At 40.1% G+C, this 25483-nt stretch overlaps 1 protein-coding gene across 1 annotated transcript in view; it reads left to right on the plus strand.

Moving 5' to 3' along the window:
- The first annotated feature begins 461 nt into the window (after positions 1-461).
- Positions 462-25483, plus strand: part of INO80C (INO80 complex subunit C) — a 30706-nt gene continuing 5684 nt past the window's right edge. Inside the window, exons 1-3 of the mRNA XM_058039591.1 lie at positions 462-644; positions 21193-21303; positions 24225-24336. Coding sequence (XP_057895574.1) covers positions 510-644; positions 21193-21303; positions 24225-24336 — 358 coding nt within the window. The 5' untranslated portion in view covers positions 462-509. The remainder of the gene's footprint in view (positions 645-21192; positions 21304-24224; positions 24337-25483) is intronic.

Genomic DNA, 25483 nt, shown 5'->3' on the forward strand with positions numbered 1-25483 from the left:
CAATCAGTATCAACCAGCTGTAGACATTTTTAATGTTAACTGTAATAACTGGTATTTTCAAAGGTTACACAGTTAGAACCATAGAATTGTCAAGGTCAGAACAGATCTTTAATATCATTAAGTCCATCTGCAAAAGCCTCTGTGCTATAACTGACTCAGACCCAGCGCCTTTTGCAGTCCCGCTCACCCTTTACGGGGAGGAAGCCTTCACCTCGGCACCTTTGCTACCTCCCATGCACACGGGCTACCCCGGCCCGAGGCTGCCCTCGCAGCCAGGTATCTGAGTAGGGGCCCAAGGCACTGCAGGGCAACGAGGAGGCGGCAGAGCTGCTTCCTTCCGAGCTCCAGGCCTCACAAACGCCGGCCAAGCCCCGCTCGCCATCGGCCTCCCCGACCAGGCCCGGCCCGGAGCGGCGGAGCCGCGCCATCACTGCGCATGCGCACCAGCAGCACCGCCACAGCTGTCGGGGAACGGGAGCGCTCCCGGCCCGGGCGCGGAGCGGGGCGGCATGGCGAGCCTGGTCCCCGCCGCCGCCTCCTCTCCCGCCGGAGCCGCGTCCCGCAGCAAGAAGCGCCCGGCGAGCCCGGGTACCGGCGGCGGCCCCGCTAAGAAGAAGAAGGCGACAGCGCCTGGCGGCTCACAGGTAATGGTAAGAGGGGGGCGGCGGGCGCGCATGCGCGGTAGCGAGCTGCCTTTCCCCGCCCTTTCCCGCCGTGCTGGGAGCGGGTCCCGCAGCCCCTTCCCCCCCGGGCTGTCCCCGCTCCCAGTGCCGCGGGTATCCCGGGACACGCCCGCCTTCCCCGGCACCCCTGCCTCCTCCTCTCTCGTCCCGTCCCGTCCGGGCCGGCGGGGCCCTTGCGAGGTCGGGACGCCGAGTGCCGGGCCTTCCTTCGTACCGCCGTAGCGTGGAGGTTGTGTCCCCTCCCCGCCATGGGCGCAGCTTGGCCGGTGGCGGCGGTCCCCTCTTCCCTGGGCCGGTGTGCGGCCCGATGAGGCAAAGCTTAAGCGGGATGCCGTGGAAGGAGGCTGCGTGTGTGAGCAGCGAGATACCGCGTGTGGTGGCACCCGTGTGGTGGGTGACACGTCCCGAGCAGCCGCCCCGCAGCTCGCTGTTCCCTCCCTGCGCTCCCTCCAGCAGCAGCGGCTCTGTTCGCGGGGCTGTGCCAGCTCTGTACGCGGGGCTGTGCCGGCTCTGTTCGCGGGGCTGTGCCGGCTCTGTTCGCGGGGCTGTGCCTGCTCTGTACGCGGGGCTGTGCCGGCTCTGTTCGCGGGGCTGTGCCAGCTCTGTACGCGGGGCTGTGCCGGCTCTGTTCGCGGGGCTGTGCCTGCTCTGTACGCGGGGCTGTGCCGGCTCTGTTCGCGGGGCTGTCTCAGCTCTGCACGCGGGGCTGTGCCTGCTCTGTTCGCGGAGTTGTGCCTGCTCTGTACGCGGGGCTGTGCCAGCTCTGTTCGTGGGGCTGTGCCGGCTCTGTACGCGGGGCTGTGCCTGCTCTGTACGCGGGGCTGTGCCTGCTCTGTACGCGGGGCTGTGCCAGCTCTGTACGCGGGGCTGTGCCTGCTCTGTACGCGGGGCTGTGCCTGCTCTGTACGCGGGGCTGTGCCTGCTCTGTTCGCGGGGTTGTGCCGGCTCTGTACGCGGGGCTGTGCCTGCTCTGTACGCGGGGCTGTGCCGGCTCTGTACGCGGGGTTGTGCCGGCTCTGTACGCGGGGCTGTCTCAGCTCTGTACGCGGGGCTGTGCCGTGCCCGAGCTCCGTGCGTACCCCAGATTCACAAATCTCCCACCCTGCGTGATGCTGATTTGAGTGTGAGGCAGCCGGGCTGTGGCGGAGGAGGGACTCGTGCTGGACAGAGCACAATCCAGGAGCCGCTGGGTCTGCTGTGTGCAGCGCACATGGCCTTCTCTGAGTTGGACTGAGCGGATAGAAGATTTATCTACATGTGAAATGAAGATATAACCTCAGAGCCTGAGAGTTTTGGGAAACAGAGTCAGTCAGGGAGGGAGAAGGGATATTAATGTCAATTTGTCCTAAACTCCAGAACTCAATCCCAGCGGGTGGTGCAGCCTCACTTTCTGCATTGTGTCACACCAGCACCTATCCCTAGCTGATGTCATCTGCCTCTTGATGATGAGGTGTAGATCACACCATTATAAAAATAAGCAATCATTCAAAAAAGTTCTGTTCTTCATCTGCCTCTTGATGATGAGATGGCATCTCATGCTCCAAAATGAAGTCCTAGAAGATGTTCAGAGTCAGCATGTATATGACATCTCTACAGACTTGAGATGCTGTTATGTCTTGGATTACTTCCAGAAAGATTTTGGTAGCTACAGTGGTCAAAAGAGGGTTGGAAAAAATGGCAGACTCCTTTCTTCCTCCAAGAAATGATTCTTGTCAGTAATATTTCATGAGCTATAACAGTAGCATAGCTACAAAGTCTGCTCTACTGCCAGTTAGGTTGCTTGTTTTCACATCAGGAAAAATGCTCATGCATTTTTCAGCAATCTTCTCTCCAGGCAAATAGAAGCCATTGTGCACACACGAGAGCACAGACACAAACTCTTCCTCCTTGGAATGATGCTCTTGTTTTCACCCCCTGGCAGTTACATGGTTTATTTTCTGGTGGTCTTATCCTAGGACAGGGAGTACACACCACAGTGCTTAATGTCACTAACAAACTGCACCACAACTGTGAAAAATTAAACTGCCTGACATGATCATGTTTGACAGCTTTTTCAAGGTGTGATAGAGATGATGATCTGAATTTTCCAGTGTGGAGCAGTCTGTTCTGTGCATGTGTGTGTGTATGCAGATATAAAGCATTATGTATTGACATATAACTTAAATGTGAATAAAGGAATTCATGCTTAAGACCTCCCCACACCCTTCAGCCTCTAAAACTGTTTTCCAAAGTTCACACCAAACTTAATCTTGTGGACAGCTTCCAGTATTATGAGACAATCCATGATTTCTTACTCAAGCTGGGTTTCAATACTGTGTGACAAACAGTTTTTGTAATTCTCCTCACAAGTCATTTCAGTGGAAAAAGAAGTAATTTCTCAACACAACATCCAAGTCATCGTATGCATTCATTGACTTCAGCAGTGCAGATCAATCCCACAAGGAAAATAAAAAAATGCCACAGAAAATGTGTGACCTCAGGAATGGGACGAGAAACAGCTCATTCTAGCAATCTCATTCAATATTGTTGGCTAGCTCTGGAGTTAGCCACTTCAAACAGAAATGAAATGAGGGCTCTGCATGTTTTGAGTTAAAAATGTTGATTATGCCATAGCTCACCAAAATATGTCATGCCATAACTCAGCATTAAATGGTTTGTTTTTTAAGTAAACTGACATTATTTCCTTGGTTAGCTAGCAGACTGCAGGTAAGATAATCCCTACTGGAAGGTTTAAAACCACCTGCAGGGGTCAATTTAGATCTGGGGATCCCCTGTTTTATTAAGTAACAACTTCTGCTAAGAACCTTGTGCTGGCCTATGTGACAATACACTTCCCATTGTGCCAACTGTGAACATCCCCGTGTCTCTGATTCCGTCTTTGTGAAATTAAACAAAAAGGGATTTTTGTTAGTTCTGCAAATTGCATACTTAGATTTTTTTTCTCATGTGCTCTCTGTCACAAGCAGCTGTCACAATGCTCACCCTGAAAGACACTCTGGTCTGGTAAAACTGCAAATTTTAAGAATGTGTTCATTTTTTTATATAACAAATTTACATAAGAAGAGCAGTGTAATCAACTAGTTTGAGTGACTGTGTGTATCCTACAAGAAGGCACAATTATCACAGAGCATGCAGATTTTTATAAACCACATTTTGATTTTGTTTCTCCAACATGTGAATTGCTACTTTCTCTAAGATACACCTTAGGAACATCATTACCAAAAAACATTCTTCATCTTTTTTTTTTAGAGTGTTGTGCTAGTAACACCAAGGTTCTGGGTTCAATTCCCATATGGGCCATTCACTTGAGAGCTGGAATTGATGATCCTTGTTGGTCCCTTCCAACTCAGAACATTCTGTGTGATTTGTGTGAGTTACCGACCCAAAGGTATTGAGTCATATTTGTTTTGGAAGCACATTCCTCATAGGGCTTGTCAGTCATGTCTGCAGAAGGAGACACATGCTTTTTGGACACAATGCCTGTATTTACCAAATGTAATATTAAAAGTGAGTTTACAGGAAAGCATGATTGCAAATTGATTACTTCACTTTCATCAGCATTACACAATTATTCCTCCCATGTTGTTGTGCCACTGCAAAATACCTCAGTCTGTGCTGCAGCCCTGTTGAGGATTATTATGTATATTAAATGGTAACATGAATCTGTCAAAACCAGTGCTGTGTAGTGATTTATACAGCACCATTCCCTTAGATATCCCTGCCCAGTGGTTCCCAGTAGCTGCTGATTCACCTCCATCCCTGGCTCTTGTTCAGACTTGTTTCTAGGTCTCCTGTCTCATCAATTACTATCACTTAACCTGGGATAGAATCTTTGATACTGATCTTGAAATGCCACCAGTTGCTCTACCTTAATGTTCACACCATTATTTTATAAATTATACTGCAACAGGAAGCTTTTAAAAGAGTATATTCTAGATCAAGATGTAAGTAATAAAGAAAAATGCTTTTCTGTGACAGCTGACAATCTTTAAAGATAGAATTTGCAGTAAGATAGGAGAATGATTTGGAAAAAAAGTTTCTGATTTTATCATAGGGAAAATTAAAGAGAGAAATTATGCTAAATAATGTAAATTAAATTTGCTTATATTATTTGTGAAATAACTTCAGACTTAAACTGGTGAGGTGTTTATATTGATTTTATCTATAATTATTATTATAGAAGTACTACTGATATGTCTGCTTAATGCTTTCTGTATTTCTCATTCTATGCTTAAAAGCAAAAGCAACAACAATGTTAGAAAATAAAATCAAAATGGTTTTGTTACTGTCCTGTTAAATAAGCTCATCTAATGCACCACACAAAAATAAATGGAGTGACTCTGACACAATTAGAACTCTATTTTTATTTTAGATGTATCTGGATTATGATGTTTTTATCTCGAAAACTGAAGATCATCAGATTTCACAGTTCTGATAGACAGCTGTAAGTTCAATAAGTGGACTTAAATATATACATATTAACATGGTTATTGTTATGTACTCAAAAGCTGCCCACTAAAGGCAGGGAGCTTATCCTAGTACATAAACAGCACAGAATTTGACCCTAAATTTCAGTAAATTTAATCAATTTTCCTGTCATGCTGTTTTACCAAGCCTAGCACTCTTAATAGGAAACCATCAAATAAATTTTAAAATAACTTTTTTTTAAAGAGCCCATTTGATTTGGCTGTTGGTTCCTGAAAATCAAGGTTAGAGTGAATGAGTTGAACTACAGAATTGGCAAGTACCACTAGAGCTACTGAGCTGAGCTGCTGCTGTCACCATGTTCTGGGACAATCTCCTAGGGGACCTCCTTCAGTGTGCACAGTATGACAACTTTCTGAATGAAAATTAAAAATTACCTACTTACCACTTCAGACCTTGCTTACTGCAATCAGTATGATAGCAAACTTATTCTAATTATTTTAGTATTAGGCTTATTAGACTTACAGACTTTCTGCTAGACCATATTAACTTTCTGCCACAGAAAAGCATGATTCTTCTTTATAGTTGGGAGTTTAATAAACAAGTAGCATTTCTCACCAATCCACCTGCCCTAAAAGACAGAAGGAACCTGACACAGCGTACTAGTAGGGAGATATAAGTACATATTATTTGCCAGTTTATTAAAAAGCTGTCGTGTCATTATGCTCTAGACTACACTGTTTGTTTTAAAACCTCTCATCCTGTAAGATTGTAACAGTAACCAAAAATACATGAATTTAACCAGTGAAGCAGTTCCAGTCTGAGGCTACTGCTTGCCTGGAATGGCATCTTTAAAAGATACAGTGTGTTCCCATGGGATGTTAATTCAAAGCTAATGAAATTGATTTAAATGACACTTCCATTGGATAAAATACAGATACCATGATAGATTGCAGGTGATTGCTACTTACTGATAAAAACTGCTAAGGTGAGCTCTTCGAGTTCAGCCACTTGCACAATTGTACCAAACCCTACCCAAGAGTTTTGGCTCCTACAGAACTGGCAGCCAGTCCAAAACAAATTGCAGTGTCTTAACAAGAGTTTTAGCAGGTAGCATTTCAATTGGCTGAGCCATCCCACACATACCAACGTGCTCTGGCCTCACGGTGCATGTCACCAGACCACAGAGAACCCCCCAGACTTGCAGCTCTCAGAGGGTCACTGCTTATATCTAATCCTTTCAGAGTCTGCACCACAAAGATACTTGCTGCAACAAAGCTGATAGTGAATAGCTGCAATACTCTTCCAAAATACATCTTATTTTCAGGCAGTCCACTAAGGAGAAATGGGATTATCCCGAAGCACCATTTTTTGTCACTTGCACATTTGAAGTTAAATCTGTTAAAGAACGAGAATCCCTCCAGTCCCTGATGAGGAAAAATGGTAATTAAAAGACAAAAAGCAGATTTTCTACAGAAATCTGGCAAAATTTATGTGTGTTTTAAGCTTAGCTGTATTTTAAAAAGGGAATTGCTTTTCTAGAGCAATCTAGGTTAAAATGGAAACTGTCAAAACAGAGCTAAGAATTAACTTTGCTTGACATTTATCACATTTTGAAGGCTTCAGATGGTCTATAATCATAAAAGTATGTGAATTTCTAAACCAGACAATGCCAATCTCAAAGAATTACCTACCTCCCCCAACCAAATGTGAATAGGTTTTAGTTTTACAGTAAACACAGATGTGTTATGTTGTAGAAAGGCAAAAGCATATGTGTGTTGCCTTTTACTATGAGCATCAGTATGCTGGTGTCATGGGTTTTTTACTCTTCTTCACTTGTCCTAGCACACAATTTTAATCTCTCCTTAAGCTAACATAAAATTGAGTCTTGCTATGATCACACTTAGTTTTAGGATTCATAATAAACATGTAGGAAATTTAGGAGACTTAATAAAGATGGTTCTCCACTTCTATCATAAGGAGATAAAATAGCATAGGTTATTTTTTTGAAGGAGAAAGAGCAGTCTAAAACACCTCATACATGTACTTTAGCATGAAATTTTCTCTGGAGAGATAGTACCCCTAAAAAGTGATCTCAGAATCCAGTTAGTACTGTAAAATATTCAGATTAACAAAAGAAAATTTGCAGTAACTTAACTGTCTAGATATTGCAGATTTGAAGGGGTGTTAGACTGTTTTTCACATTTTTCTAAAGTGCAATAATTGTGTTTGGTAGTAACTTCAATTCTTGCTGTAGCAAGGCATTTGTAGTTATGTCAATTATATATTATATCTGTTTATTCAACGCGTTCATTTTGGATTAGAAAGGCTAATATTAATTTATTAGCCAGGGAGGGTTGTGAACACATTTTTCAGACATTCCAAGAAAACAGAATGGAGAGATTGGCTGTTTATTTAAACCTGCAGAAAGCCATAAAAGCTGTGACACACTGTGTTGGGAAGTATGCCTGGCCCTGACACAAGAGTTCATATCCATAAACAGCGTGTGTTGCCTCACTGCAAAGCACACCTGCAACTTTAAGAGGCTCAATTAGGCTAATGGATTAGTTTCTCATTACTGGAATCCCAGTCTCCTCCTATCTTCCCTCTTATCCACCTCCACAAGTCTCAGCTGCATGCTCCAGCTGTGTGCACATCATGCCAGCTTCGGCTCTCCCCAGACCTGTTCCCACCGACAGAGGTCTGCTGTCAGGATTTGCCAATCATTCCCCCTCCCCTGGAAGCTGCATTGCTGCTGCCCTGGTGAACTGGACTGATTCACGGGAACTCTGGCAGCTGTGGGGTGTAGCACAAGGAAGAGGCACGACCAAGTGACAAGGAAAACACTTGTCCACTACAGGCAACCTACTTCATGAGCTTTCATACTCTTAATTCCGGATTTCATGAGTTGACTGTAACAGACTAAATGAAATGCTTGATCCCGTGTCCCTGCCTGCAGGAAGGCCTGGAAAGTAACAGCTTCAGCTGTCATATTGCTTGTCTGTCAGCCCCTAAGTCCCTCAGCTGATTCTGCTAACTGTGAGATGCCACCAAAATAAGTTATCAAGAAATATGTACTGGTCCTAATTATACTTCTCCCTGAAGATTTAGGAAACTCATTCTACTTGGGATTCAGAACCATGAACATCTGCCTTTTTGAAAGCAGGTATTATATCCTTTCTTTCAAAAGTAGAAGCACACTTATGCATTGATACTTGCTTTTTATATCATCTGTCCTTACAACTCCCTCATCTGTCCTCCACTTGATGTTACCTGCCACTGCCTGCAGGGATTCAAACCCTTTTTTCCCAAGCACACCCTAACCACTGGGCTAAAAGCAGGTCTGGTGTGGGAGTGTGGAATGATGTTCTCCTCTACAGCCAGGGATGGAGGTTTTCTCTCTGTTCCAAAGAGAACAAATCCGTAGTTTGGTAATGAACATGGTTATCAGAATGGTCTGCTTATGTATTTATAGCCTGCTTATGCATTTTAGGTCTTTATTTCTGTTTCATATTTTGTCTTAAGATAATTTTAATACAAAAACCACAGTTCTGCAAATATCAGAACTAATTCCCTTTCTAAACTCTACTCAAAAAGGGAAATAGTCCTGCCATTTAATAAGATATGTTTATGCTGTAGTAAAATACAATACTGTTAATTCAAGAAACAAATTTGAAATGGATAGAAGGAAACTGTTTTGTGAGTAATACATACTTACACTGTGGCAGAGCCATAATTTTGGAAGGGGTTAATATCTGTGGCTACATGTCATGTAATTGTCCTGTCCCAGGATGTAAGTACTGGCTGATTCAGGAAGAAAACCTGACCTTGCTGATTAAAAGAGCCTGCTGTGGATAAGGAGTGTTTTTGAGAATTAAAAGATGAAATTCCTTTTATAAAGCATTTTAGGCCATTGCTCAGATACCACATGAAAAGAGACTCTTAGTATCATATTTGCCTTTTTATCATTTATTAAACAGAGAAGTATGATTTGTTGTGTAATTAATCAATTTTCAATAAACATACAAAATTCCATGCTTCTGTGTACAACCTACCTAATATGTATGCTACATAAAACCTGATGTAATTAAAAAAGATAGCTGATTTTGCAGTCATCCACAGGCCTAGAGGTAAAACCTACACAGTTTTAAGCAACTTTTAGGTTTTTGAGTTCTTGCCCTTAGAGTGTTGGCATGCTTGTAGCTTTACTTAGCCTAATGTTCATAAAGATGCAGTGTGATTTTAATGGTGGCCTTATTTATTGCTTCCTCAGACTTTTACTTTTCTGAGTTAATGAAAGAACAAGAAGAAAGGCAGGAAAGGCTGAGACACCTGATAGTTTCTGCATAAATTAGACAAGGTTTACAAGTGTGGCTAGCGTCACTTAAGCAGTACAGCTGGAAAGCTCAAATCAAATTTCAGGCATTTAAGTGTTTTCTCATATTTGAAAGTGAAACAGCAACTTCCCAAGCTAAATACAGAAGTACTGCTTAGAGTTTGGTTAGATATGAATCAGGGAGACCATATTTGCAGCAAAGGTTGTTGGCATCTCAGGAGTGTAGGCGATGTTCATCAGGCAAGGGAGAAAGTATTGTGAAAGCACTCATTACTTAGGATAAAGGTGGAGGGAGTTAAAACCCTCTAGGAAGCTGGTGAAAGTTATGTGCCATAAAAAGTCTTTCTGTTGAATCTGTGGTGTATTGGTATGCAGTCCATCCAAAAACTTGTCCTAATTTTCCAGATAAACTGGAACCTTTAATAAGAGATGACTGCTCTGCTTAAAAACTTTGTTACATTTATGCCCTGAAACCATCAGGACTACAGCAAAATACTGCTGAATTGGAACATGCAGAAATTAGGGCAGTAATTAATGTGCATTATGTGACTGCTTAAGACCAAAAGAGCTTTTTGTTACTAAAACCAGTGTTTTCTATTTTAGAAGATACTGATTTCTAGCCGGGGAGATGGAGAGCTGCATGGAGAGTTGTGCAATCCCTGCTCTTGGAAGTGTTTGGGGCCTGCTGGGGCACAGCCCCAACAATCTAGTCCAAGGTCAGTTTTGACCCTGCTTTGAGCAGGAGGTGAGCTGGTGACCTCCTGAGACCCCTTCCAGCCTCAGTGATTCAGTGTTGCTGTGCCACCTTCCAGCTGTCTGACTGTGTGACTAAGATGGGTGTGTCCTCTCCCTGAACAAACAGTCCCGCACTCCTGTCATGGGCACATTCAAACGTGAAAACTGCCACAAAAACCAACTACTCCCTTTAGACAGTATAAAGTCTCTCTGTACTGTAACAATGGTTATGTTTTAGTAGAACTGCTCTTCCCTTGAAAGGACAGGACAATGTTCTGACAGCAAAATTAGCTGGTAAAGTCAGCAAACTGGAATAGAAGGCCATTTTTCCTTGATGTATGCACAGTGTACTCAGGCTTCTCAAACCAAAGTAGTAATCTGGAAAGGTCTTATTCTTTAAGTTGATTATCTTTATTTACATAGTCTAGAACTAGAAGTGCTAGTTTAAGTCTCACATTAATGACCTTGAATTTCCTCCAGTCAGAAATTCCGTTTTCATCTGACTTTTTGTTAAACCTACTTGTTGCAGCCAGAATTGCCTTTTTTTACAGATACAGACTTGCCCTTTTTATGCTTGTCCTTTTTTTATCTGTCCAAAAGGTATTTTTTTATTTGCTGAATAATTCATTGTGGGAAATGTCTTAAAACAGGATCCTGTTAAACATGCCACAAAATGTTAAATACTATGTTTCCCCTTTCACCTACAATTGTGGATGTGATACCAAAACTTCACTGATTCTAATGTAGTGGCAAGTCAAGTCTTTTAATAGTTCTGTTTTATTTCAAGCAAAAAAGGCAGTTGGGATAGGAGTTTATTTGAAAACATGAACTGTCTGGCACTTTTCAGATTTGCTGCAGTTCCTCAACTTCAATATATGGTATCAGGGTGAAGTGCCACAGAACTTGCATAGCTGAGTAAACAACCACCTACTTGTACAAATGTTTCTGCAGAAATATGTCAGAAATTTGCCTTCAAATTAGCTCTACTATACAACCCTGTCTTCCCTTTTTCTCCTGAGCTGCCTCAAAATAGTCTACAAGAGATACTTATATTACCTTATTTTCATCTAAATTAGAATTTGCCATATGTTTATTTTAGTTCAGTTGTCAGGTTGGTTTTTTTTCATTATCCAGTTAAATGTAGGTATCCATTGGATAATGCAGTTCTGCTGAGTACAGGAAACTGGTGCACTATTCAAAGTTGGAATGGTGGGTAGTGAGTTTACTAGAGAGATTGAATGCAGTATCCAGGGCATGTGCAAGCAGATTTTTTTTTGTCCCATAATATGAGACAAACAATAAAGATGACAGATTTAGCTTGAAGATGTTTAAAGTCTGAGGTATAGTTTATTTTCTTGTCTTCTTTAAAAGGCCTTTGGAGCATCTGATAAAATTACTGCTCTCTCATGCATTGTACCTTTGATAACTTTTTGAAGATCTTTAGAAAGAATGTATTTGTTCTCTGTTCCTGTAGCATTGCAATGTTTCACAGATCAGTGTACCTAAGCCTTGTGTTTCTGACATGGTGTTTCAGTATGGCAATCTTAAATACCTGTGCACAAATGGAAAAACCTTCTTCTAAGTAACTTTAGACTGCAATGCACCATGGCAGAAGTAGTGTGGTTAGCAGAAATGAAATAAAACTACAATTTTAATATCCCTAAAGTGACAAGAAAAACAGAATCAAGTGCTAAAATGTGCAAAAAAATAGGGAAAATGCAAATGTGAATATTTGTTTCCTGTATTGGTTTATCCAATAGTCCATAACATTTTAAAGGTAAAAAATTTAACTGTTCTAATCCAGGTGTGTTTTTTCCTTAGGAAAATAGATAGAGTAGGAGCTCTGAAAGATACCCCCTTTTTTCAGTTGAAACTATTTAATTGCCTTTCCTTGAAGAAATGTTTTGTTTTTCTTTGTTACTCAAGTGTTATTTCCCATCAGAATGGATGATGTTCTACAGAATGAACTACAATGTGGAAACTGAAGGGGGTGTTTTTGTTTGTTTTTTTTTCAGAATGAAATTAGTCTCCCATCAATCATAGGAGCTGATAACTTTTTGCTTTCCTTGTCCTTGATTCAGTCACGTGTAGATGAATGGACTTGGATCCTTCTCCTGCCTTGGCTGAAGGCTGTTACTCGCACAGGGATTCTGGGCTGCTCCCTGAGCAGCATTACAATGTTAATGGCACATGAGCATATTGGAATATTGTAATCCTCCACTCTTTTCTCCTGAACCACTTTGACCTTAGCTGTTCTGTATCAAATGATGTATTTTTAACTTTAAGATGCAGTTTAGACAGAGTCCTTGACTGATTTTTTCTGATAGGGAAAGGAACATACTGGCAGTTTTTTTATAAAAATTCAATTGTGATTTAGTGTAGTCTTTTTTGCTAGTATGCTTCCATCCATTTTCAGTCTTAAAGCCCATCAATTTAGGAGACTTTTTCGATTTAGAGGGATCAAAATATTCTGTTAGCTGAGCTCACTTTTACCCTTGATACAAGTATGACCCAACACGTGCTTTTGGATTCTACATATACTGAAAGTTTTAGCTCTAGGGCCACTTTGGCAATGCCATTCAGCTTATGATTACGAATTTGTCCAAGCTATAATTTTCTTAATAAAGAAAACTGTCAAACTTTATAAACAAGGAGTAGTCCCAATCCACCAAATGTAAAAGTGAGAGATCTCTTGCTATTATTTAAGCCAAAGGGAGCTTTGTGGCAAATGCAAATTAAACCAAGTTTTTCTGGGATAGCGTGAAGCTATTCACAGTTGTGTCCCAATTACATTTTATTTGAGACTTTTCCCCACAGGAAATAGTAATTTTTTTCCTTTAAATATCTGTAAGTTATAAAAATTTGCCTATCACAGTACTTAAATTTCCTTAAATAGGAAAACATATTTGGCATTTGAAATCTCTTGAGACTAAATCCAAGCTTTTTACTGAGGCTTGTCATCTTATTCTGTGTTTGACTGCTTAATAATTTTGAAGAGAAGAAACTGAACTTGAGTTTTTCTAGGTTTGTTTGTTGTTTGTTTGGTTTTTTTTTTAAGTGAGCAGTACCATTATGAAAGGAGATCTTGTGTGATGAAATTGCTATGTCTTTTTCCCCCAGGATTTTAAGAAATGCTTGAGAGGTGGGGGATGTAATTAAAATCTTATTCTCCCTTTGGTTGCATTTTTAATTTTGAATTCTAACCCTCACACATAATAATAGAGCTTTGCATTAGGGTGTTTTATACCTCTATCAAAGTGACTAAAGTAATTAGTATTTTATACATTTTGGTAAGTATTTTGTCACTGGAACCACCAGTGCAGGTGAATGATAATGGTTTTATGCTCAGGCACTGACAGGACCCTAAATGAGAATGTCGCCTTTTAATCAAGAGCACTTGGAGTCTATGGTATTGAAATGCCCTACAGAGAGCATAGAAAAGCCATCCATCACTTTGTGACAGTCCAATCTTTTAGTGCATGAGTAAAATTTTATTCAGCCTTTCTGAGGCAGTTGGAATGTGAGATGTTTAACTCGCCTCTGAACAGCAGAAGTTCAAAAGCATAATGTCGAGATTGCTATCTGGGCAGCTTATGTGGCTTTGTGTATTATCTTTATTTATTTAAATTGCTGTTGAAGTGTTTTCCATGTCCTGCTTTAAACACCTTCCCCCATACTCTTACATCAGCAGAGATTATATCTAAATTTTAGTCATACATTTGAGTTAATTTGCCCAGTTGATTAACTCCTGATGCTCAGTGGAAATACTCAGCAAGTCAGAGGAGAAGAACCACTGCTTTAGGAAAGTCAGGTTTTATAAGTCTGGTACAGGTAAGTAGTATGTGACTCAAAAGTCCTCTGGGAAATGGTTAGAAGAAGTGCATTTAGTGATACGTGTACTTGGAATTGTAAGTTATTATTATAATAGTCCAACAATCTCATTTCAAACTTTGTGCTGTTATGTTTGTTATTAACAAACCTCTTTCAGCTTTCTTTATAAGTGAAAACAGCAGTAGCATCTGAGGACAATGTGGTAATTTAAGCAAAAATATTTTTGTTGTCAGGCCTTTGGGATATTTACTTGTGATGTCAGTGGAAGCAAAAACCTATGCCAGGACCTTTGTCTTTTAAGATGAGTTGACAGTGATGAAACCCACTGACTTAGATGGATTTACTCCCAATTTAAACTGGATACACAAATGACTTGCCAACCATAGTAGCTGCTTGAAATCAAGGACAAGGATCTGCACTATACTTATTAGCTGGATACTACTGAGGATTTCAAGGTTTTTTAAGTAAATTCAATTTTTCAATGACCTGTGGAACAGAATTTGCTGTGAATGTGCAAGATTAGGGTTTTTTTTTTTTTTTCTTCTTGGCATTTGAACATTTTCAAGCTGAACTGGTTTTTGTCCTATGCCCAAAATAAGGTAGGACCTTCTGTGAAGAGAGAATGTTCCTAAAATACTACCATGTACCCGAATGCTGAGAGAGAAAAGGATGGGGAAGTTGCACTGGGCTTCATTTCAGTGAGTGGAAAGGAAGAGGGAATAAGTTTTTCCTGCTGAATCCAAGAACTAGTAAAATGCAACCAGATGAGGAAGACATGTTTATAGGTCTTACTGAAAAGGTCTTTGCAGCAAACCCTCCTGTCACGGACGTGGATAGAGGTAATCTTGTTCTAGACAGTCCTGCATTGTTACTGAGTCTTCAGTAAGTTTGCTTTCAGAAATGTAGCATGGTTATAATGTTGGCAATGAGAAATTTTTTAACCATCATTTTAACTTGAGCTTAAACACGTCTAATTCTGACACCTTTCTCAGTGAATTATTCCCAGCAATGTAAAGAGCTGCATTTTTGTCTGCCAGAGGGTACGTGTACAAGTTTTAATGGCCCCTGTCATGTCATCATGCAAAGTTAAATGATTTAAATATTCAGAATGTGCAAGAGCCTTGGCCAGCCTTGTTATAGTGAGAGCTAATATATTAATCAAACAGCTTAATATATGTTCCAGTATGAGCAGTATTAGCTGGCACTCTGTTAAATAGCTGACATTCAGGTTCTACTCCCAATTTTAAAAAGTCTGCTCATATCATTGCTGCTGTCATCTAGTGACATTCGTGCTCTGTTTCCACATGGCATTCTCACTCACTGTAATTGTCTGCTAGTGAAAATACAGGTATTATCCATCGATTTTATAAATTACCATTTTCTTCCCTGGCTGCATGCCACAGCTCTTGTCAGGATATCACAGAACTTACACACAACTAAAAGCCAAGTAAGTTGCCATAAGCTGGATATCACTGCTTTGGAAGTAACCTACTAGAGGAATAATTAGACATGCACCACTATTGAAGCTGAGTTGAAGAAACATTGTAGTAGTATTGTGATTATGAAAATCAGCTGCCAAAAGAAGATGAAGGTAATTGAAGCTATTGAATTTCACATAGAAAGGTTGAAGACAAGTGGGCTCCTCAGTAAACTGGGTGCTTGGGGCCAGATCCCTCTAATTACTTCATTTTCAATGGTGACATGCAACACTCTCATCATCACTATGAGACAAAGCCAGCATTTCAGAAATACTGAATGCAGAAAAAAAAACCAAACCAAAATCCAACCTGTGCAATCACCTTCATGTACAATTCCTGTACTCAATATATTGTCAAAGCTAACAAATTAATGATTTGCAGAAAATAGAAAGAATCAATGTTTTCAGTATTGTTTTTGCATCCTTAAATTAGTAACTTCCTTTCCAGTTCTCATAGAATTTAGTTATGCATTTGTTTTGATTTACCAACACATTGTTCAGTTACCTTCTGGTTTTAAATGTTTTTTAGCATGTAAAACTGTTAACACCTAGTGAAACTGGTCACTGGTGGTCATAGTATATCTTCAGTGATGTACAAATCCGTTTTTTTTTTCTAAGCCATGACATGCATGGTATGCAGCAACAGGATGCCAGAAATGTATGTATTTACATCTTGACTTTATGTTTCATATTTTCATGGGGTTTTTAATACATAGTAAAATCCTATTAGTCTAAAGTAATAAAAAAATGTTACAGAATATAATCTGAAAGTAAATAGGTAAGAAATTTTACTTCAGTATACATCAGCTATTTTGATATATACTGATGTTTTGCAATTTTAATCCTTGCTGGGGGAATTAAAAACAAAAAAGAAATTATGTGTGAAACAAGGACTTTCATAATAAGCTAATTTCACCTGGTATTTAGTGTCATTGCAGACACCCATCCCAAACCCCACAATGCTGATTCCACCTAGAAATAGCCAAAACAAAGAAATCAGCTTCCATGGTCTACAAGCTTTGCTTTTCCTCTCTAAATAAAACCAGACAGATGGCTCAGTCTTTGGAAATCATGTGAAAACATCTGCGGTAGGGAATTTGGACCAAAATATATACAAAACATTAATAGATCTACCAAAGCCTAATACTGAAAGTAGTGTGTGAATAGGCAGCCTCCCAGTGTGTTTCCTCCCAGTACAGACAGTGTATACAGCAGGGTCCAAGCTAGGCTCATTCCTGGGGTTTGGCTTCACTCTAAAGAAACCAGTGGAAAGGTAGCAAAGCTTAGCTCAGGTCTCTTCCCCAGACTTGGCTGCTCGTAAAACAAACTTATTGGGACTCCCAAATGTTTGCTGCAGCTTTTCAGTCTCTCTCAAATTTTTGCTACCAAGTCCTCTGCCATCTTCCTCCCTTGGGTGACTGTCACCCAGTATTGGGACATAACAGGGAGAGCATTGTCCCACCCAGCAGGGATGGTCCTGTGAAAAGAACTGCAGATTAGAAGCTCATCCTCTCACGATTTCTCTCATCTATCCCAAGAGGGATAGAGGTTGCCAACTTGCCATACTGTGGTTGTAGTTAAAATTCAGCTGCAGCACATAAACACAACTTTACAGAGGGAATAAAATTGCACAAGTGCTCCTGTAAGAAGTATTTGACCTGGTGCTTATAACTTTTAATACATGCCATTCCAGTCAAGGTTGTTCAATGCCTGGAGATACTAGGAGGAGGAGGAGGATGAGAAGAACAGAGGGGGATAACATGAGAAGTGGCAACATGGACTTCAGTGGGGATTAACAGCCACAGAAGGAGGTGCTGGGAGAGGATAAGTTACTGATAGTTACTGATGACTTAGCTGCAGTCTTTACTGCAGTGGTTTTATCCTTATTTAAGGTAAAACTAGCATAAGCATGTTCAGCTGTACTGACGTCACATTTTCATTTTTCCATGCAGGTGTAGCCTGTAAATGTAAAGCCACCCCAGAATCTTTGTTGCTATGATCTTCAACAGACTATGGAGAAAAACATACTGCTTAGTGACTAATGTAGCACAAATTCCCTGTAGCCCTAGTTACATAAACCACCATTTAAAAGACACAATTTAGTTATAAAGTGCACGGTAAAAGCTGCTGTCTCCTTGAAGTGTATATCGAATTTCCCATAAAGATTGTTTACAAGATCAGTTAAAAAGAAACTTTAAAGAAGCTTTTGAGCATTTCAGCCCATGGCTTCACCTTTTCAGCCCCACAGCAAAGCATTTGAGATTATGCCAGGAGTCTGGGGGTGAGGGAGTTAGCTGAGAGTGGCTCTGTAGGGAAAATGTGCTGGGGATGTGCTGTGGACTGGGCAGGAAGGGGAAGCTGCCCCACACGTGACTGGGGGTTACAGCACACATTGAGCAGAGCGTGTTCCCTGGTGACAGACACTTCCTCACTGTGCTCACGCCACCACCGTCACTCCGCAGGACTACAAAGGGCATTTGAATTCTTCCTGTTTGTTTGTCCCAGCACATGACAGTGAAGGATGAACTGTCTTCCAATCTAAACGACCAAGAGAACAAGCACATTTGGGAGAGATTTGTTCAACTGATATTAAAAGTTAAATATTACCTTTACTGTGCAGTAATTGTTCACTGAGGAATCTCTTTTCAGGCTGTAAATAACAGTTTGTATTATCACTGTATTATTCACTTTCAGGAAATATGTGTTTTGCAGAACAAAGGTAGATCCATATTCCCTGCCATTAAAAAACTTTCACAAAACAAACCTTAAAAATTACATGAAGTTTCCTGTGCTTTAAATCCTAATGTTTAAAACATAGGCCAGCGAGATTTGTAGATTTTATTGGCACTTGCAGTTTGTGGCTATAAAGCTGCAAAGGATATCAGCTGAGACTTCTGCAGGCTGCATGGGAAGAGCTTTTCAAAGCTCTGTACTGCCAGAGTTCACGCCTCTGTGCAATAGCACATTATTCGGGAAGCAGTGCTTCTGCTCAACTCTTTAATGTTTTTCCAGAAAGAGAAGCACATTAGCTGAGCATCTCTCTGCCATGGTCCCGTTGCTAAAAATCAGAGTTTTCATACAAGCAGTGCTGAGTGAGGGAACTGGCATGCCTCTGCACTATGTCTTTATCTCAGTTCCCAGCATTTAACTGGAATCATAATCCTCAGTCTTATTTGCTTCCCAGTCTGTCACAGGGCTCTGAAATCATGGTATCAGCTGCATGCCTCAGTGATATGAAAACTGCTTTACAGCCCTGCACCCTTTGCCTTGGACAGGAAACTGCTGCTCTCAAACTGTCCATGACAGATCCAGAGGCAACTGCTGGCATTGTGTCTCACTGGCACTGGAGGATGACTTGGGTGATCCCATGAACCTGATGCCTTGATGGGCAGCAAACCCAAAGAGCAGCAGTTGCTGCTCTAGATCGTGCTGCCTCTGCCACCATGCCAGGGATACTGGCACCAACAAAATCAACGTCTGTCCTGAATGAGAACTAGCCTGACTCTTAGCAGCTCTAACACCTGAAATCCCTTAGGAGCTGGTACAGAAAAGAAATTACATATAATATTTACATTCAGGAATTGTCCTGCCAGGAGCAATTCCTTACCTTCCTTCCCACTGCACCAGCAAGATTAGCACTGAATCCACGCAGAAGAAACCACTGAAGACAGTGAGGGTAGTATGTAAGTATATCCAGCTGCAGAAATTACAGACTATATGTATAAGGAAGTTTCTTCCCCTTTACTATTTAACTATTTTTATGTGCTGAGTCTCAAAGTACTAGTTACAATTTGAGTTATTGTTCAAATACTACTCAAAGCCTGTTTCAGAGAAATCAGAATACTTATGAGAAGATCACTGAAGGGGCAAAAGGGATAAAGTAATTATCTGTAGAACTGGGTTTAAAACCAACCAGATGGTACCAAAGAAAAGGCAAGAATGCTTTGAAGAATAAATCTGAGTGCTGATTCTTCTACTTAAGAGAATTTACACTGATAATGAGCAGTATCAGAGATAATGAATTCATGAAAAATAATCTTGTATTTCAAGTTTTGTCTTTCTCAAGGCTGACTAATGTTTGCTGCTGAAATCTGAAGTGCTGGAAGCATGCATGTACAAGAATATACTTTGAAACCTAGGAACTCAGTGTATAAAGCCACTTTACTCAGGATTGATGAAGATATTTTCTCTGCTCACTGCCACATAATGTACATGTTTCTAAACATCCATCTGCATTTGTTCTGTTTCTCTGACAGTCACTGCCTTTTAATGTTTTCTGTCCTCAATGGAAGAATCAAGTTTAAGCTACAGGCTTCAGTGTTGCTTCTGCTGATGTTATTATTGCCTTATCTCCTGTAACATGAACTTACAGAGGACTGTCTTGTTTTGAAAACAGATTATTTCTATTCATATTTTTATTTTAGTAAGGCACTAGAAACATTGCTTTTTTTTACTTTATACTTCCAATATTCAAGACCTCTCTTTGCTATGTTGAAAACAGGCACTGTAGAATGACTGGAGTACTTCCCCTAAGAAGAGTTCAACTTGCCTAGTCCCTAATCCTATAATTACTTTCACATGTATTAAGAGTAAAAACACTTCCCCTGTAGTCACATGGAGAAAGATATGCTGAATCATGGCCTTTGCTCTATAGCCCAGTTTGTAGAGGTACTCCCAATAAGCCACAAATAATAGCTGTCTTTTTTTTTCCATATTTAAATGAGTATTGTATCAACACAAAAGGTTTTAACAGGAAAACACTTTTCCTACTGTTATCTCTCTAAACATAACATGAAAAAACATTTTAACCATCCTTGCAGTGAATACTGACTTAGCTTTTAGCCAATCTTTTACTCCAAGTTAAAAAAAAATCAAGGTATGGATTCCTATTGACTAAACTACCAAACTCAGTGGCAAAATTTGCACTGACTTTGGGGTAGATAAGGAATTCAAATAAATATTTATGTGTGTAGCATGGGCTAGTTCTGGTAATGTGGAGCCTTATAGGTCACTAACAGATTTTTAAAAACCCATAAACTCAGCCGTGCAGAATTATCAGAAATTGCTTAGACTGCCACACAACTTTTTTAGCTTTCCAGTCACACTCATCTTTTCTGACTGCTCTTCCTGCTAAATAAATAAACAAACCATAAAGAAAACCTAGAAAATACTAACTAGCACCCATGTAGATTTTGTGAAGCTTGCATATAAAAATAATATATAATAAAATACTTTTTCTCAGTCCTCATTCAAGCACAGCTGGCACCAAGGATGAAGAATAAAATGATTAATCCATTTTTCTTTAGAAAGTTGATGAAAAACCTTTTCATAAATTTTATATATTCCTGTTAATACTTTATACAGAGCATTCTAAAAGAGTGTACAGTTCTGCTGTTTTGGGTTGCACATACTGTCTTGCACTTCATCAAGTGAGATGAGGTGGCTTTTATTAATACTGCAGTAAACCCCATGCAGTTTTTACTCAGTGGGCTTTGGCCACTCTATTCCTGTCCTCCCTTTTGTGTGTCAGTTGTAAATTGATTGAGAAATACTCTGTTTCATGCTTCCCCACTCTTGGCATACATCTTTAGATGCAAAAGAGACAGGAGAGCAAAAAGGCAACAGGTAGGTAGTACAGCAGATGCCTACATCTCCAGATAAACTTGCTCAGAGTAACAAGCACTAAGACTGTATTTTTTCTGCAGAGTGCAGGTGGAGAGGCTGTGAGTGAAAATAAGCTTATGAACACAGACTCCAGCACAGGATCAGTGGAAACTACTGCCAAGCCATTACCATTCAAAGACCCAAACTTTGTCGTAAGTATATTATTTGAACAATTTGAAATTTCAAACTTTTCTCATAAAAGACTTACTAGGATTCTATTTAACCATGTTCCTAGTGTAAATATTAAGAAAATAAGCTTGGTAGCCAAATAAAAGGTTGACAGTTTTTAAGAAATTCACCTCAATCCATGTAACACCACAGTCTAAAGTGCACACTGTATTATAGCATGAGAATGGCGTTGCTCCAGAGGCAGAACTGTTCTATTAAATTCTGGAACAGGGTGAGGAAACCTGTTATGTATAGGTAAGTGTGGAAGTTTTATGATATGGTATCTCACAAACTACCACAGCTGGAGAGGAATAATTAATACTATGAATGTATGAATCCTATGTTCCAGTTCCAACTCAAGGCAGGCTGCAAAGCAGTTGAGCTAGAAATTAGCCAGAGAGTCATTAGCAAATGGCGTTTTGCTCTTCTTCTGGTCCCTGAAACTCTTAACACATTTGTGGTGTCTTCTTCCAGTCATGGCTAGATTTAGAAGCAAAATGCTCTGTGCCCCCTAGAAGTCTGGCCTACCAGCATTCAGTCATGTAAACACTGACAGCTGATGAAATGCAGGCTCCAAACACTCTGAGGGTTAAACTGGGAGAGAAGGTGAAGAAGATTAAATTAGTAATACTGGGTTTGGTTTTGATATCTTTTTATCTTGCTGTGCCAAGGCCAACTCATTGGCACACTGTACAAATGCTTTCTAGACAAGCAAACCTCTCAGACTGCTGGTCCTAAGCCAGTACTTAGAAAGAAGGATTTTATCCCAGATTTCACTCTGCATGAACAAGATACAATATCCCCCAGCACATAACGAGTAATCGGGCAACACACAGCTCGCTAAGCACAGGTTTGGCAGGGGATATGAAATTAATCTCTGACATGTGAGTTGCTCTACATCTGCTTTGCAGACAACTTCAGTCATGAGAGGGGCATTCAAACGACCCTATACTTTGCTCACTAATCCTCCAGCAAGCACCAGCATCTTTGAGAAACGGGGCTTACTGCAAAAGCTCCTTTTGTGCCCAGAGGCATCCCATGTAGCTTCCACATAGGATTTAAATATCTGTGAAGCCCTGAGCTGATCCTTCAGTTCTTAGAGGGATGTCACCATTTCCAAAGAGGCAATACTAATGTCTGCATGCTTGAAATAATAATGAATGTACAGGGTCTTTGGCAGCCCCTGCAGAAATAATAGGCAGTTATAATAAAAACCATGAAATTGTCCCCTCCAATACAGTAACTAATTTGAGAAGAAATGCATTGCATGTTAATCAGCATTTCATTGGTATGATCTGGCAGTAACAATTTGGATGGATTTTTGCATCTTTCCATCCTAATTTGCCCTTAAAGGAAGAAAATAAATCAAATAGTGTCTCTCTCTCATATGTATGCCCAAGTTTGAACCATTAGCTCGCTGCAGAGGACAGACTTAAGAGAAGAGAAGGAGGAAGAAATTACCTTTTCCTAAACTTTCCGATTGGAATTTACATCCATTGGCAAAGGGTGAGGGGAAGAAGACTTTCTGACACTTGTGTAGAGCAACAGCTGCTGTAAAGCAGTAGCTCCACCTGTCCTACCTCCAGCTTTCTCTGAACTTCGTTTGGTTCATATGTGCTTGGCAGTTGTTGCCTTTTCATTGTAGGGGTGTGAGGTGATGCTCAGCCCCATTTTTAGGAGGCATAAGTTCATATAAAAATAGTTGGTTTTGAGAGTACCGAACAAAAAAATAATTTTGCAGTGATTTGGGGGAAAATTCATGCATTGAATTTGAATCAGTGGTGTGGAAGTACATGTAGTTTCATCTCATGCTGTATCAGTCTCTATTATGCAGTGATCATTAGATGACTAAGGTGTTACCCTAAGAGCAAATATTTGCTTCTGTCTTTTAAATCAGATATCCATCACTAAAACCCAGTATATCATCAGCTTGTGAGCATCTTTTCTGAATATATCTTATGTCTACAAAACAAAAAGCTTTCTCATTGAGTCCTTCCTCCTGTCATCCTCATCAATTTAAGTGGTTAATTTATAAACATTCAAAGCAAAAGTGTGTTTACGGAACTTCGCTGAGTTTCAATGAGACTCATGGGGCAAGTAGTAATTTTTAACAGAAATAGCAACTTCTCAATTGTAAGAACATTTTCTTTTTCTGAAGTTAAGCTGTAAATCTGTGTCCTTTGATCATTTAGAAGTAGTACAGTATGTTGTGCAGCTTCTGTCTCTGGAGGGACATAAATAAATTACTCTGTAGCAATCGCATTTGATAACTGCAGCTGCCATTATAGTACCTGTGGCAAGCCTTCCATTAGTGTTCCTTTCAAAATGCAAAATTGTCTTGGCAGCCAACATTTTGTTTATTATTCTTTTTCTATTATTCTGTCTTTTAGCCTTTGAAAGAAAAATAAAATTTCCAGAAAGTTTCTCAGTATTCATTACATTTTGAAAGATCAGTTGTGTTTTCTGCAGTCATGGATAATTTGTAAAAGAGCTGCACCTGTAATATGCCATAAAAAGGAGAGAGAAAATGTAGCTGTATAATCACAATTTTAGAAACAACTTCATTGTAATAACTTCTAATACGATAGGAAGTACATACAGAATCCTGTAATCTCAGGCTAAGCCAAACCACATTGATTTTCTATTTCCATGTAAAAAACAGATTTTAATTTCCTTCAGTTAATGGGAAACATAGAAGCTTTGACACAGTCCAAAAAGCTTTGCTTTTGCTTGCAACCAAGATTAGAGTGTACAGTATAGTAGTCTGCTGATGAAATAAGTGAGAATAACAAATGGTTCACGACAAGATGAGACATATCAAAAAGACTATGAAATAGAAGTGTCATGCTCTGAAAGAGTATTCTTTATTTATTTTTTTCTCTAAACACCATATTTTTAATTCTAGCACTCCGGCATTGGTGGAGCAGCAGCTGGCAAGAAGAACAGAACATGGAAGAACCTAAAACAAATTCTTGCTTCTGAAAGGGCATTGCCATGGCAACTAAATGATCCTAGCTGTAAGCTGCTTAGACGCTTTGCATGTATTTATAAATAATAGAATCCACACAAATAAGTTTCTTTAAAACTAACCTAAATTATTTCATCTGTGCATGCAGTATCCTGCTTGGACAGGGTCCAGTGGTACATTTAAGATTTCTCCAATTGCACTCATCAGCCCTATATGGAAAGTAGGGGGAAGCAAATAATTTGGAGTATCACGGCAAAGTTCAAATACATCTGAGGGGAGAGTTTAATAAGGAAAAAATATTTATCCAAACCAAGTCAGAAACTCTTATTCCCAAGAGATTTTTGTCACCTTTTCACTCGTTAGGCACCTCTTCCTCTGTACAGTCCAGAGGTCTTTTGGTGGGTAGCTGCTACTTGATTAGCTATATTTGAGTACTTTTCAAATAGTTTCTGCTAAGCCACATACCTGCAGTAGCTTAGACCTCAGCCCAAGCTTCCTATCTAGCTCTTTATCCTAGATTCTTGGGAGATTTAAATCCTACATCCTCTCTTTAGTGCATCACAGCTGAAACTACATTATTAGCAGTGCTGATTAGCAGTCCTAGCTGGTTACATCCACAGAGTTACAGCAGTGGTCTTAATCTAGATACTCTTCAAGTCTGCTGGTAAAGCAGGATACTATTGAATGTAGCTACCAGCAGAATGCAATCCTCAAATTTTATTTGGGCAAGTAGAGGCATTTCAAAACTGAGAATATGCATTCACTTTTTGTCAGACTTGGTGCTTTATCCAAAAATAGCTTGCTGTTTTTGAAGTGTTTTAGACACAACTGTTACAGAAAAATGCAGACTACTGTGCGTTCCTGGCCATTGTAACTGACAATCTGCTGATGTTGCTATTTCTACTGTGCTCTGTTTGCAACCAGAAATTTGCAGTATTTTTTATAAGAAGGAGGGAAAAGAAATTCAGTTTCCTATTTAAAACCAGTTGTCTGTGGCATTAGGGTCTTTTGAATTATGAGATGATGGTTTAAAAATTTGATATGGATGGAGTGTTTGAACTGAACATAGCATCTGAATGAATTGCAAGGAGGATCAGGAAAGAGGAAAGAAATAATTCAGGTACAAGATATTTTGTAAACATCCAAAATTGAGGATTTAACTACTTAAGCATACCAACTGTATCTTAAAAATGTTT

This window comes from Melospiza georgiana, chromosome 1 (assembly GCF_028018845.1).
Source record: "Melospiza georgiana isolate bMelGeo1 chromosome 1, bMelGeo1.pri, whole genome shotgun sequence".
Lineage (NCBI taxonomy): Eukaryota > Metazoa > Chordata > Aves > Passeriformes > Passerellidae > Melospiza > Melospiza georgiana.